At 37.8% G+C, this 14948-nt stretch overlaps 1 protein-coding gene across 1 annotated transcript; it reads right to left on the bottom strand.

The window, feature by feature from the left end:
* Positions 1–468: 468 nt before the first annotated feature.
* On the bottom strand, positions 469–14716 carry rnf150b (ring finger protein 150b). The gene is made up of 7 exons (XM_056248775.1): positions 13958–14716; positions 9363–9613; positions 8031–8102; positions 7745–7827; positions 4835–4931; positions 2329–2533; positions 469–1590 (listed from the first exon to the last, which is right to left on the bottom strand). Exons 1-7 carry the CDS (start codon positions 14406–14408, stop codon positions 1490–1492), a joined length of 1260 nt encoding a protein of 419 aa, XP_056104750.1. The 5' UTR covers positions 14409–14716; the 3' UTR covers positions 469–1489.
* Between the last annotated feature and the right edge of the window lie 232 nt (positions 14717–14948).

Here is a 14948-nt window from a genome sequence, read left to right as displayed (position 1 = left end):
AAATAGAAAAATATACATATTTGGAATAAAATAACATTAAAAAGAGAAGAAATGTGAATGTGGTTGTCTCTCTGTCAGTTCCTCGTACACGTTCATGCGGTGAGTCGAGGGCGAGTGACATGACTGCTCTGTAAATGATTGGTCACTGTGGCTTGTGTGTTGTGTAACATCTCTCTGCGTTCATACATGCGTTTGCTGTCGTTGTCCCTCAGATGAAGCAGAAGACACTGAACACCTTCACACAGCAAAAAACATTACACTTTCACAATAATCCAAGGATTATGTTTCAACCGTCACTATCCAGAGTTTAGAATGAAGCTCAGAATGTTCATTCGCCGTTTTGGAATTTTCAGTTTTAACTGACAAGAAACACTGTAACATTTAAATGTGGCGGAATCATGTGACATCATCAAAGGCAACAGATGTAAACACACTGTAAATGAGAAGGACAGGGTTTAGCCCAAAAAACTGACATTAAAATTTATTAATATTCAAAGCACAGTCTGACCGAAACACGTGCAAAATACTGGGAACAAACCTCTACTGAGTGTGTGTGTGTGTGTGTGTGTAATACAGAGAGTGATACAAACTTGTGACTGAAATCCCAATTTCAAAATGAACTCCAACCTCTAAATACATAAAGTGCATGATGGAAAAACTTGGCAATTAAGGAGAAAACAAACAGCTCTCATATGGACGAAATTATCCTCTTATTTACAATATACAGACAAACCGAACAAGGAAGATCGAGTTACGGAAAATGATCATCTATTCACCCTCATGTCTGAAAATAGTGTGCACATCGTCTGAACTACTTTTATAGTGCGTTTTGGAGCTTGAAAGCAAAGAAAAGTGGCAAATAAAGAGATCCGGAAGGACATAAGGGTGAGTAAACGATGCAAGAAGGGTTTTTTGAGCGAACTGTCCCTTTAAACAGAATCCACTGAAATCAAATAAAGTGGACAGGGCATGTTGCATGCACAGCAAACATCACATGTCCTAGAAAGTCCCACAGTTTTCCCCTGCACAATATCCATCCAGGTCTTTGGTGATGCGCCCCTCCCCCGCCCGCCCAAAAAAAGAAGTCTAAATACTGAGATACTCTTTTTTTTCTTTAATACTGCAGAACTCGAGCACATCAAATGCTTCTCTATAGAAAAATAAACCACTTCTTATCGAATTTCAAAATAGTTCTTTCAACTGCGCTGGAATCACGGCAGAACAGGCAGCGGACGACAGAATAAACAGAGGGAATATCTGATTGTCGAGCGGAGCAGAACCGGTCGTCTGCCGAGTGCTTTAGCTCAAGTACATACTGTAGTGCACTTAGGGGCGAAGAACCCTGCTTTACAGAGAAGGAAGGAAGGAAGATGAACGTAACGTCGGAGTATGTACTCGGCAGGCAGTGTGTTCAACGGCGAGTCACTGGCCGAAGTTCCTCTGAGATTAAAGCCCGTTCAACCCGGTCCGGTGGGGGGGCGTGGCTAAATCAACACTTGGGGTCGTCAGAGGGCGTGTCCATGTCCAAGTGCCCCGCCCCCAGAGCGAGAGAGCCCTCTGAACTCCCGCTGGCTATCGGCTGTAGCTCACCTGTGGAGGACAAACAACATCGTATCGAGTCTGTATTTTAATGCTATGCTTATTAATCAGCATAGGTGCGTGCCAAGCCGTAATGCACTGAGAATAGTGTGCCATTGTGAGAAAGAAGTGCGCTTAATTGTCTGAAAACATCAAATTGAGTTTACACTGAAGTGTATTATTCCCATACTAAATACTCAAGGGCGTCTGGATGGTTTGCTATTTTCATGTTGTTGTTTTTAAAGTCCCTCTGTGGTGAAAATCAAGTTTTTAATGTTGTTTATGTGGTGTTTTTAATATGCTTTAAGACATGTGTAAGTTCACAAGTCGACAGCATTGCTGAGTATTTCCTACTTAAAACTGCAGTGAACCAAAGACAGTCTCAAAAACACGGTTTCTGACGTCACAAACGACCTTGTAACCAATCAGATCAACTTGTGATCGTCAACCAGTGGATCTCTGAGCTGAGCGAGTGAGTGGAGACGGGGCTCATTTGCATATTCATAGAACAGCGTATACTAAATGAGGCAAGGGTGTCGAGTTACATTCAAGATATTTAAAGACATTTCTAGAAAAAACATTTAAATATGTCATTTTGGTGATCAAAGATTAATTTTAAGGGATTCGATTATTGACTACAGTGGGACTTTAAATATGTAACTGCGCATGCTTTTTGTTAGTAATATTACCCACAATGCATTGCACTAGAGAAGAGGAGGAGTTTTCTGACATTGCGGATATCACACTTACTTTGTTCGGTTAGCAAGGTGTCCTGGGACAGGGGCTCGGAGTCCAGGAGGACCTGAGGGAGACCCACCATCCTCACGCCAGGGTCACGCCCCCCCGCGGCATCCCCGCCCATGACATCATCACTCATCACCATGGCGTTGAGAGCCACGCCCCCCACGGCGAGCTCGTAGTCCATGGGAAGTTCATTCAGGCACTCGGCACTCGACTGCACATCAACATAACTCAGTTACACTTCATTCACAGAATTACCCAGATACACACTGAAGCAGTTCACAGACTTTACCAGGGAAATAAAATTAACTTTAATTGAAACAAATTTTCTTAAATTGATTTACCTAAATATTCAACAGACACTGGTTCATAAAATAGAGTTAAATGCCCCAGAAAAAAAGCAATTCAGAGACTTTACCAGGGTTATTATAATCAACCAAAACTAAAACCATAAAATAAACTTTCCTGACTTGAATTTTTTTTTTACAAATTTTCTTAAATTGATTTACCAAAATATTCAACAGACACTCGACTGCACACCAATATAACTCAATTACACTACATTCATAAAATAGAGTTAAATGAGACTTTTCCAGGGTTATTATAATTAACTTAAACCATAAAATAAACTTTTGTGGCTTGAAATAACTTAAAAATTAAACTTACTTGATTTACTAAAATAGCAAAAACAATCAAAATAATTTAACAAAAACTATAACCATAAAAAAGACAAACTAACTGAAATTAAAATGAAAACAGAAAATATAAAAATAAAAAATAATTATAAATATTATAAAAACTACAAGTGTGCTTGGTCAAGCTGATGTTGTTAGTGAACACCAATGTTCCATAATAAAATTTTTAAAAAAAATTGAATTTATTAATTCATAATTGGATTTATTATTACTAGAATTAATAATAATTATTCATTAATAATTGAATTATTATAATAAAGTGCATGTATTCAGACTGTAATTCAACTGTCAGCGTCTGTCTGGACTCCATGTTGAACAGATAGTTCACCCAAAAATGAAAATTCTGTTATTAATATAAGCATAAACATTCATAAACTCACACATCATCAGCTGTGATAAATGGAGGAAGCGGTGAGAGGTTTGTTCTCGCACGTCAAGCCGGCTCGGTTGAGCTTCTGTTTATGTTCACTGATCAATGTTTACATGTCAATAAAAGCATAAATTCAATCTGTTCATCATAAACCGCTCAATTGATATGGATTAGTTTTACGATCTCTTTATGAGCTTTTTGAAGCGTCAAAGTGGAAGTTGCGTATCTGTCAATGGAGGAACAGAAACTGTCTCACGGGTTTGGAACGACATGAGGGCGTCCAGAGGTGGACCGCAACACGGCACTTTTACTGTTTGAGTATCTGTACTTTACTTGAGTATTATTTTTTCTGGAAACTTTTTACTTTACTACATTTGAAAGACAAATATCATACTTTTTAGTCCACTACAATTCTGTGACGGTCCTTGAGTGGAAAGTAGTAACGTCAGGCAGGGGATGATTTTGGTTGAAGGAGTTGCATTTTGATTGGACATATATTCAAACGCACATAACTATAGACTCAACTCTTAATGCGCATGTGAACGCCACCATCGTTTATCACAGGTTCAGTTTAAAGTCTGTTTAGAGAGAACGGCGTCGTCTTAGCGGCCCCTAATGTAATAACAAATGATCATTTCGACGGAAGTGAATCAATCAAAACTAACTTTAGCTGGAAATAACATTATTCAGGAACCGCTATAAAACCAAACCAATCTCTGTTACCTTAAATTATATTTAGTTTCTCTGTAAAGCTGCTTTGAGACAATCTACATTGTTAAAAGCGCTATATAAATGAGGATGACTTGACTTGGAAATGAAAAGACGGTTTGCCGTCAGAACTGGCTGATGTTGGTTTCTGACGCTGGGTTTGCTCTTCTAAATGCGAATTTTGTCATTGTTTTGAAGCACACTAGCTTCTAGATAACAGTAAGGCTTACATAATACTAAAAGCCAAAAAACTTTAAATAGGGGAACAGCCATTTGTGTGTCCGAAACCATCGTGGACGTTATTGAGAGCACTCGTTCAATCTCACATTAAATCCCACTACTGGAACTGTGTTCTAGAAATAAATGTGATATTAATATGAGGGAAAGCCGGCATAGATTCAGAGGCATACGGTACTGTAAGTATTACATACAACAATAATAAAACAATGCATTGACATTTTACTTTTGATACTTACAGTAAGTAGTTTTAAAAACAAGTACTTCTGTATTTTACTTCAGTAAAAATCGGCCCTTACTTGTAACGGAGTAATATCTGACCAGTAGTATCTGTACTTTCACTCAAGTAAGGAAGTTGTGTGCTTTGTCCACCTCTGAGGGCGTCTAATTAATGACAACATTTTCATTTTTGGGAGAGCTGGCCCTTTAAGCTCACTTCTCTTTCTCGAGGAGGAAGACAGCACATGACACACTGTACAGCGGCGAAGCAGAGGAACACACTCACCGTGAGGCCGAGGGCTTTGAGGATGTTCATTTTGCACATGGGACACGTGCGGTGGTCCACCAGCCAGGGGTCGACACAGCCCTTGTGAAACAGATGCCTGACAGACGAGAGGAACATGAGATCATCAGTCGCTCGCTCAAGTTTCATTTCAATCAAACAGTTTGATTTCAGTTCATTCACAAATTCTTTTGAGTCATCTAAATGGTTTAGTGCACAATTTTACATCCTCTTTTTGCAGTAAAATTGAATAATTATTCATTATTTTTGGTTGTATTATTATTTATTCATATATTCATATATTTAAATTAGTAATATAATACAACACAATATAACATATAGATAATTAGAATAGTTGTTTTTTTGTTGTAGTGAGTGTAATAAAATATAACTCGCAATAATTTAAGCGTAGAGTTACGTTACAAAAAAATCTCAACTTTAATGTAGTTAACTAATTTTTTAAATGTATTTAGGATTTTTTTTGTTGTAGTATTTAATATAATATAATAGTACATTTTTAAGCATATAGTTATGCTACCAAAAAAACTCAGCTCTAATGTAGTTAACTAATTTTATTTTTGGGTGTATTTAGAATTTGTTGTAGTAACAACATAACATAACATAACATAACATAACGTAAAGTAACGTAACGCAACATAACGTAACATAACATAACGCAACATAACGTAACGTATCGTAACATAACATAACGTAACACAACGTAACATAACATAACGCAACATAACGTAACGTATCGTAACATAACATAACGTAACACAACGTAACATAACATAACGCAACATAACGTAACGCAACATAACGTAGCGTATCGTAACATAACGTAACATAACGTAACATAACGTATCGTAACATAACATAACATAACGTAACATAACATAACGTAACATAACATAACATAACGTAACGTATCGTAACATAACGTATCGTAACATAACATAACATAACATAACTTAACATAACGTAACATAACATAACGCAACATAACGTAACGTATCGTAACATAACGTAACATAACGCATCGTAACATAACGTAACATAACGTAACATAACATAACGTAACATAACATAACGTAACGTAACGTAACATAACATAACATAACATAACATAACATAACATAACGTAACATAACATAACGTATCGTACCATAACATAACATAACGTAACATAACATAACGTAACATAACATAACGCAACATAACGTAACGTATCGTAACATAACATAACATAACATAACATAACATAACATAACGTAACATAACATAACATAACGTATCGTAACATAACATAACGTAACGTAACATAACATAACATAACATAACATAACGTAACATAACATAACATAACATAACATAACATAACGCAACATAACGTAACGTATCGTAACATAACATAACATAACGTAACATAACGTATCGTAACATAACATAACATAACATAACATAACATAACATAACATAACATAACATAACATAACGCAACGTAAAGTAACATAACATAACGTAACATAACATAACGTATCGTACCATAACATAACATAACGTAACATAACATAACGTAACATAACATAACGCAACATAACGTAACGTATCGTAACATAACATAACATAACATAACGTAACATAACATAACGTATCGTAACATAACATAACATAACATAACGCAACGTAACGTAACATAACATAACGTAACATAACATAACGTATCGTACCATAACATAACATAACGTAACATAACATAACGTAACATAACATAACGCAACATAACGTAACGTATCGTAACATAACATAACATAACATAACGTAACATAACATAACGTAACATAACGTAACATAACATAACATAACATAACATAACGTAACATAACATAACGCAACATAACGTAACGTATCGTAACATAACGTAACATAACGCATCGTAACATAACGTATCGTTACATAACATAACATAACGTAACATAACGCAACATAACGTAACGTATCGTAACATAACGTAACGTAACATAACATAACATAACATAACATAACATAACGTAACATAACATAACATAACATAACATAACATAACGTAACATAACATAACGTAACATAACATAACATAACATAACATAACGTAACATAACATAACATAACATAACGCAACATAACGTAACGTATCGTGACATAACATAACGTAACATAACATAACATAACATAACGTAACGTAACGTAACGTAACATAACATAACATAACATAACATAACGTAACGTAGCGTAACATAACATAACGTAAAGTAATGTAACAACATAACATAACGCAACATAAAGTAACAGCTTCAATGTAGTTAACTAATTACATTTTTTGCTGTATTTAGTATTTTTTGTGGTAATAATTCATATAATATAATATGTACATTTTTAAGTGTATAGTTATGCTACTCAAACATTAGCTTTAATATAGTTAACTAATTTTATTTTTGGGTGTATTTAGGATTTTTGGATGTAGTAACAACATAACATAACGCAAAATAATGTAACATAACAAAACACAACATAACGTAACAACAACGTAACAATGTAGTGTAACGTGACAACATATCGTAACATAACGTAACAAATCAACGTAACATAATGTAACAACGTAACATAACAACAACATAATGTAATAACGTAACATCGCAACGTAACGTAATGTAGTGTAACGTGACAACATAACAACGTATCATATCAATGTAACATTACAACGTAACGTAATGTAGTGTAACGTGACAACATATCGTTTTAAGCGCACAGTTATGTTACTAAAAACATCTTGTTAGTAACTATCTAGTAGTGTAGTGTAGTAACTAGTCTCATCAGTGCAGTCAGGTGTGTGTGTGTGTGTGTGTGTGTGTGTGTGTGTGTGTGTGTGTTTACCTGCAGGGTAAGATTCTCACTACATCATTTGGCTTATAACCTTCGATACACACGGCACAGTTATCAAAATCACTCTCCGTTTCCTAAAGGAAAACACACACACACACACACACACACACACACACACACACACACACACACACACACACACACACACACACACACACACACACACACACACACACACACACACACACACACACACACACACACACACACAGAACTCAGTATCAGCAGAAATCACTGGTTTAAAGAAAAAGATACTCAATGTTTATCTGCCGTTCACCTGATCGCCTTTCCTGATGGTCCGCACTTGTAATTGGCTGATGGCTTTTTTGGCAGCGTCGCCCAGCCTCCGCTGACCAATCAGAGAACAGAAGGTGATTAATGAATGCACTTCTCCTTTGACCTCAGTCTGTTATTTTCTACATCCGTCTCTCTTTGTTGTTTTTTTGTTATCATCATAAAAGCTGTAATGAAGGGCTGTGTTTGCCTTCAGGCTGCTGTCGTTTTCCTGTGATGAAAGTCACTTCCTGTGGCCTGTAATCATGCTTTAGGGTCTCGCTCACACACACACACGAACATGCAAACTATGCAATAACAGTGGCGGAGCACAAGAATGTGGTTTGATCTGAGGGCGGAACAGACTGGGTGGAAAAAACAACTGATTTTTCTGATAAAATTTGTGATTGCAATTGTTTGTAGGAATGCACAATTTGGCCCAAATTTTGTGATTCTATAATCAATACGGCTATAAAATAATAATACAAAATTATATTATACTACTTATATATACTAAAATATACTACTACTACTACTACTACTAAATAAATAAAAAATTACTCAAAAAGAATTTTTTTTGGTTAATGTATTTAAGACAAATATAATAATAATAATAATAATAATAATAATAATTTTGTTTTATATTACAACTGTAAAATTACAATACTAATACTGAAATAATAATTATTACTACTACTACTAAATACTTTTTAAAAAAAATATTAATAATGTAATATTTCACTGTATAAAAAATAATTATTTTATTTTACATTACAACTGTAAAATTACAAGACAATAAAAATTGTATTACTACTAATAAAAACTAAATTAGAAATTTTACTAATGTAATATTTCACTGTAAAATAACAAATGTGAGTATAAGAAAATGTAATTATATTATATATTTATTTAGATTTATATATTTAATAATACTTTTATTTTACATTACAAATGTATATTTAGTTTTATTATCACTACATAAAAATATAAAAACTACTAAATAAAACAAAACTGGGAAAACTGTAACATTTCGTTGTTTTTTTTACAGTACAACTGTAAAATTACAATACTAATATTTATGGCTGTCTTAAAGGGATAATGACTGGAGGGTGAGTAAATCATGGGCTAATTTTCATTTTTGGGTGAACTCCTTTAATTGCACAAAGCCATATTGCAATTTTGGTTTAATTTAAATGAATCATGCAGCCCTATTTGCTCTTCACATACATGGTCATTTTGAGCAAACTAAGATACACGATGACTGCAACAAGTATTTGGACACTTCAGCTGCACTTTAAACAAACGGTTGATAAAGGGAAGTCGATTGGGATTGTACCTGGTTGCGGTCCCTGGCGTTGGCGTATCTGAACCGCTGGATGTAGTAAAAGACGAGCCAGGCCAGAGAGATGATCATGAGGATGATGAAGGAGATGGAGACGAAGACCACGGAGGTGCGGCTGACGTATTTCTGGAGGTTTCGAGTTCCTATAGTGATGTGCATGTGAACTGTGATGTTCCTCTCCATCAGAAGAACCAGCTCACGACCCTTCGGCTCGGGAATCATGATGGCCACCACATCACTCGTGCCTGAAAGAGAGATCCACCGTTAACCAACCCCTAAACTAGAGGAATTAAGGGCAGCTTTTACAGATTTAACATTTCGTGCAGTGTGTAATAAAGCTGTTTGTGGATGTAAAAGGTCTGCAAAAAATCTAAGTGCAGATAAATAAAGTTGTCTCCTAAAAGAAAGTAGTGATTCTTAATTGCTGAAATGAGTTGCAATAATTCCAGTCTTAGTTCCTGTTACAAACCTCCGTAACAATGTTACAATTTTCCATAATGACAGACTTTGATCTTCATTGGCTGTCGACGTCTGCTTTTACCCTCAAACACTGCAGTTGTAGCTGAGACTGGAAGAGTTTTGATAGGAACAATCAGAGCAGAGTAGACCAATCACAACAGACTGGGTCATCTGACCAATCAGAGCAGAGTAGACCAATCACAACAGACTGAGTCATCTGACCATTCAGAGTAGAGTAGACCAATCACAACAGACTGGGTCATCTGACCAATCAGAGTAGAGTAGATCAATCACAACAGACTGGGTCATCTGACCAATCAGAGTAGAGTAGATCAATCACAACAGACTGGGTCATCTGACCAATCAGAGTAGAGTAGATCAATCACAACAGACTGGGTCATCTGACCAATCAGAGCAGAGTAGACCAATCACAACAGACTGAGCCATCTGACCAATCAGAGCAGAGTAGACCAATCACAACAGACTGGATCATCTGACCAATAAGAGCAGAGTAGACCAATCATAACAGACTGAGCCTTCTGACCAATCAGAGCAGAGTAGACCAATCACAACAGACTGGGCCATCTGACCAATCAGAGCAGAGTAGACCAATCACAACAGACTGAGTCATCTGACCAATCAGAGCAGAGTAGACCAATCACAACAGACTGAGTAATCTGACCAATCAGAGCAGAGTAGACCAATCACAACAGACTGGGCCATCTGACCAATCAGAGCAGAGTAGACCAATCACAACAGACTGAGTCATCTGACCAATCAGAGCAGAGTAGACCAATCACAACAGACTGAGTCATCTGACCAATCAGAGCAGAGTAGACCAATCACAACAGACTGGATCATCTGACCAATCAGAGCAGAGTAGACCAATCACAACAGACTGAGTAATCTGACCAATCAGAGCAGAGTAGACCAATCACAACAGACTGAGTCATCTGACCAATCAGAGCAGAGTAGACCAATCACAACAGACTGAGTAATCTGACCAATCAGAGCAGAGTAGACCAATCACAACAGACTAGCCGTTTCTCAATGTCAAGGAAGGATCCTCGGAAGCCGGTATTTCGAGGATGCTACGTCATCGACATCCGTCGAAGGACTGTTCCAATGTCGAGGATCCTCAGAATTTCAACCAAGGGCGGAGTCCTTCGTTCGGAAAATATCCCATACACAGGAAAGGATGCATATGTGTAGACTTCGCGCTCTTCGCGCTCTCAAATCGCCCACAATCCTATGCGCGCAGCTTTGCTATCTTGTTAAAAAAATACAAAATGTCGGACGTTAGCGGAGTCGGAGCAATAATGGGGCAATATGCTTTTTGAAATGTAAGTATATTTACGTTACCATACATTTGTTATAACCGTCATTTAAGTAAAGTTTAACGTTTAAATGCCAGTACAAATTACTACCGTTTTGATATTACAAATTATACAAATATAGCCTATACAAATTACGTTATTGCTGGCTAACTGAACCGGACCTGTCATTTTAACAATTGTTTCCATTTTTGCCGCGCCGAAACCAAACGGACCTTTTCACTGACTTAATGACGCTGTGACGTGCACTTGCTAGCCTGTTCCATTTACGTGTTCTCCGAATGCTAAAGAGGAGCCTCGCCTAGCCTCTGAAGGAAGTGACTTGGAAGGACGAGTCCTGCCAAGGAAGTATCCTTGACATTGAGAAACACCTACTGAGTCATCTGACCAATCAGAGCAGAGTAGACCAATCACAACAGACTGGATCATCTGACCAATCAGAGCAGAGTAGACCAATCACAACAGACTGAGTAATCTGACCAATCAGAGCAGAGTAGACCAATCACAACAGACTGAGTCATCTGACCAATCAGAGCAGAGTAGACCAATCACAACTGACTGGGCCATCTGACCAATCAGAGCAGAGTAGACCAATCACAACAGACTGGGCCATCTGACCAATCAGAGCAGAGTAGACCAATCACAACAGACTGAGTCATCTGACCAATCAGAGCAGAGTAGACCAATCACAACAGACTGAGTCATCTGACCAATCAGAGTAGAGTAGACCAATCACAACAGACTGAGTCATCTGACCAATCAGAGCAGAGTAGACCAATCACAACAGACTGGGTCATCTGACCAATCAGAGCAGAGTAGACCAATCACAACAGAGCAGAGGAAGCTCGTGGAAAGGTGGTGTTTAGAGAGACAGAATCTTCAAACGAATCGTGTTTTTGACCTTGAGTGCATGTAAATCTGTTGAATTGAATTAGACTCCAAAACAGATTAGGAACCTTTAAAATAGCATAATGGGGCACTTTTTAATTTGGTATTATTTATAAACTGCTATACTTATTAAAATCATTCATTAGATTGTATTTTAATGTCATTTTTAGTCATTTAATTTTGTTATGTGCTTTCATAATTTTTATTAGTTTTTATTCGTTTTTAAATATTACTATTTAAGATTAATTTATTTATATTTCAGGTTTTATTACCAAACATGCATTCACCACGCATACCGTTATATGCATTCAACATCACTCATAACTAGATAAGCATTTATGCAAACACTTATACACTGACCATCATAATCCAGACATGCATTTATAATGACGGATCAGTCAAGAACAATCCAATCGCAGTCACCATGATGCATAACTAATATGCATTTGCAAACACACATCATTTATCATCACACAAAACACAATCATACATACGCATTCATCATCTCTTATATCCATGCATGTATCAAATCACATGCATTCACCAGCACACACGATTATGCACCAAAACAACAGATATGAAAGATATGCATAAACCATAACTCATAAACTAACTTGAATACAATTGCATATAACCAGGCATGCATGATTCAACACACATAACCATTTATTTTTTATTATAGTTTATTATCACTCGTAACTAGATATGCATTTAATTCTTATCTATTTCCAGCATGTCCTTTCACTTTTCACTGTTTCAACTCAAAATTATTTAGTTGCCAAGGCAACATATCTATTTTTAAATTTTCTAAGTTTTTAATGGAATACTTATATTTTTATTTCAATTAACAAAAACACATTTTTTAAATAGTTTTAGTCTTTGTAGACGATGATTACCCTGATTTAAAAGCAGTGAAAACCTCCTTAACCCAGAAGAAAGTGCAAACTTCAAAGCGAGAATGAAAGATAGAGAACAAAGAGAGGAACTAAACCAGCAACATGTCTGCAGCTCTTCAGGGCCAGATAAAACACTCAGCGCTACACGCTTCCTCTGAGACGAGGAATGACCGCTCTCCACATCACGACTTCCAGATGTGCGAGAACATGCAAACACAGCTGGACGCCTGCAGGGTCAGGAGCACAGCAGCGTCACACACACACACACACACACACACACTTTACAGAGAACTTTCGGACACAGAACACCATACTTTACATTAACACAGAACATGTTACTCAAATAAATGACCATTTTAATAATACTTTCATATTACTCGGGACTTGTACAGTAGAAGCCCAGTAACATGATGTGAAGTGTGTTTTAAGAGCTTGAAATAAAGCAACAGGTGAAGAATCCAAACTTAAGCGTCCTTTGTTTACATCAGACATTTGTGAACAGATGGAACTCACAATAAACCTCAAAACCCTGAGCGACACATCTACAATCACATTTATCACTCATCATAGCTAGATATACATTCATCATCACATTTAGGAGGACATGCATTTATACATTCATCATTACACATTTACCAAAACAAAATCAAATATACATGACATGCATTCACTATGATGCATTTACAAACACACACATAACAAGACATGCATTTACCATCACACAAAACACATATGCACTTAATATCACACATAACTAATACTATATGCCTATTATAACCTAATGTGCATATGTGATAAATGCACAATTGCACATCTAGTTATGTGTGCTGGTGAATGCATATGGGATTTGATCTTTGCATGTGTAGTGTGTGATATTAAGTGCATATGCATTCATCAACACACATAACTACATATGCAATTACGCATTTATCATCACACATAAGCACGTATGCATTAGCCATCACTCATAACCTGTCATAACTAGACATCTCTCGAGCGCACGTGCATTCACCTTGATGCGGCATGGTGATCGTCTCATTGGGGTTGGAGGACCCCACGTTGAATATGACCACAGCTGACGCGTTGTGTCCCACGGCGTGTCTGATTTTATCTTTGAACGTGCAGTTTCCCCTGCTGATGAGCGCGATCCACGCGCCGTGCGCACGCGGGGTGAACCTGCTGTTGGGGTCGCACGCGTGTCGGTCCTGCGTCGCGGCGGGCATCGCCAACACGCCCCTGGCCTCGCGTTTGAGCGAGTGCTCCCCGTAACGCCCGCACTCCGTCTTTTCAGTCCGCACCTCGGCCGTGTCCGGATCCACGTATGTGATGTTGACGAACGCCGTGTACCATTCCTCCTTCTCGGCCACCGTGAAGTCCAAACACAGCAGATGCACGAAGCAGAAGGACAGGAGCCAGGTGGACAGCGCCAGACTACGACACGCCTGGATCACAGACAGTGCCATAGCAGTATTATTGTTATTGTTGTTATTATGAGTCTAGCGGCCGCGAGTCGCGCGTTCACTCCATAATCTCCCTCTTTGTGCGTCTTTACGCGGCGCAATAACCGACTCTCATGAGTTAACTGTATTAAACACTCGACTTAGAAGAGCGAATATTTGGATTAATAAGCCCTAGAGCCTGTTGCATGCACCAGAGGCGCGTTGGCTGGGTTAAAACGCGAGCAGAAGCGGTGCGACGGAGGCATGGTGTCGGATGTTTTCGGCCTTCAGCTGCTGTGACAAAAACTGAGCGCGAACGGAGGAAACAGCGGCCACTAGCGGCGGAGCGATGATCTGCGCATGCGCGACACGAGAAGGGAGCGTCAGGAAATACCAGTTTTGTGATGAAGCGAAGCAACACTTAGGGAGTGAGATAAAACAGTTAGACATAGGGTGCTTCTCAATATCCCTCCTCGTCTCCTCGCTCCTCCGTCCTCCATCCTGTGACCCGGAAACCGATCGAGCTCAGCCATCTTGAAGGACATCTCAATTCTCTAATTGCAC

The sequence above is a fragment of the Rhinichthys klamathensis genome, unplaced genomic scaffold, assembly GCF_029890125.1.
Source record: "Rhinichthys klamathensis goyatoka isolate OS25496 unplaced genomic scaffold, OSU_Roscu_1.1 h1tg000058l_1, whole genome shotgun sequence".
Taxonomy (NCBI): domain Eukaryota; kingdom Metazoa; phylum Chordata; class Actinopteri; order Cypriniformes; family Leuciscidae; genus Rhinichthys; species Rhinichthys klamathensis.
The sequence above is the reverse complement of the archived record's forward strand: the minus strand, read 5'-3'. Positions and strand labels throughout refer to the sequence as shown.

Bases quoted from the DNA above. Each gene is read 5' to 3' on its own strand.
- rnf150b (XM_056248775.1), bottom strand. From the start codon at position 14,408: ATGGCACTGTCTGTGATCCAGGCGTGTCGTAGTCTGGCGCTGTCCACC. The intron at 9,614-13,957 runs GTGAATGCACGT...TCTCTCTTTCAG, and splicing joins GATCACCATGCCGCATCAAG to GCACGAGTGATGTGGTGGCC. The intron at 2,534-4,834 runs GTGAGTGTGTTC...GTTGATGTGCAG, and splicing joins TCAAAGCCCTCGGCCTCACG to TCGAGTGCCGAGTGCCTGAA.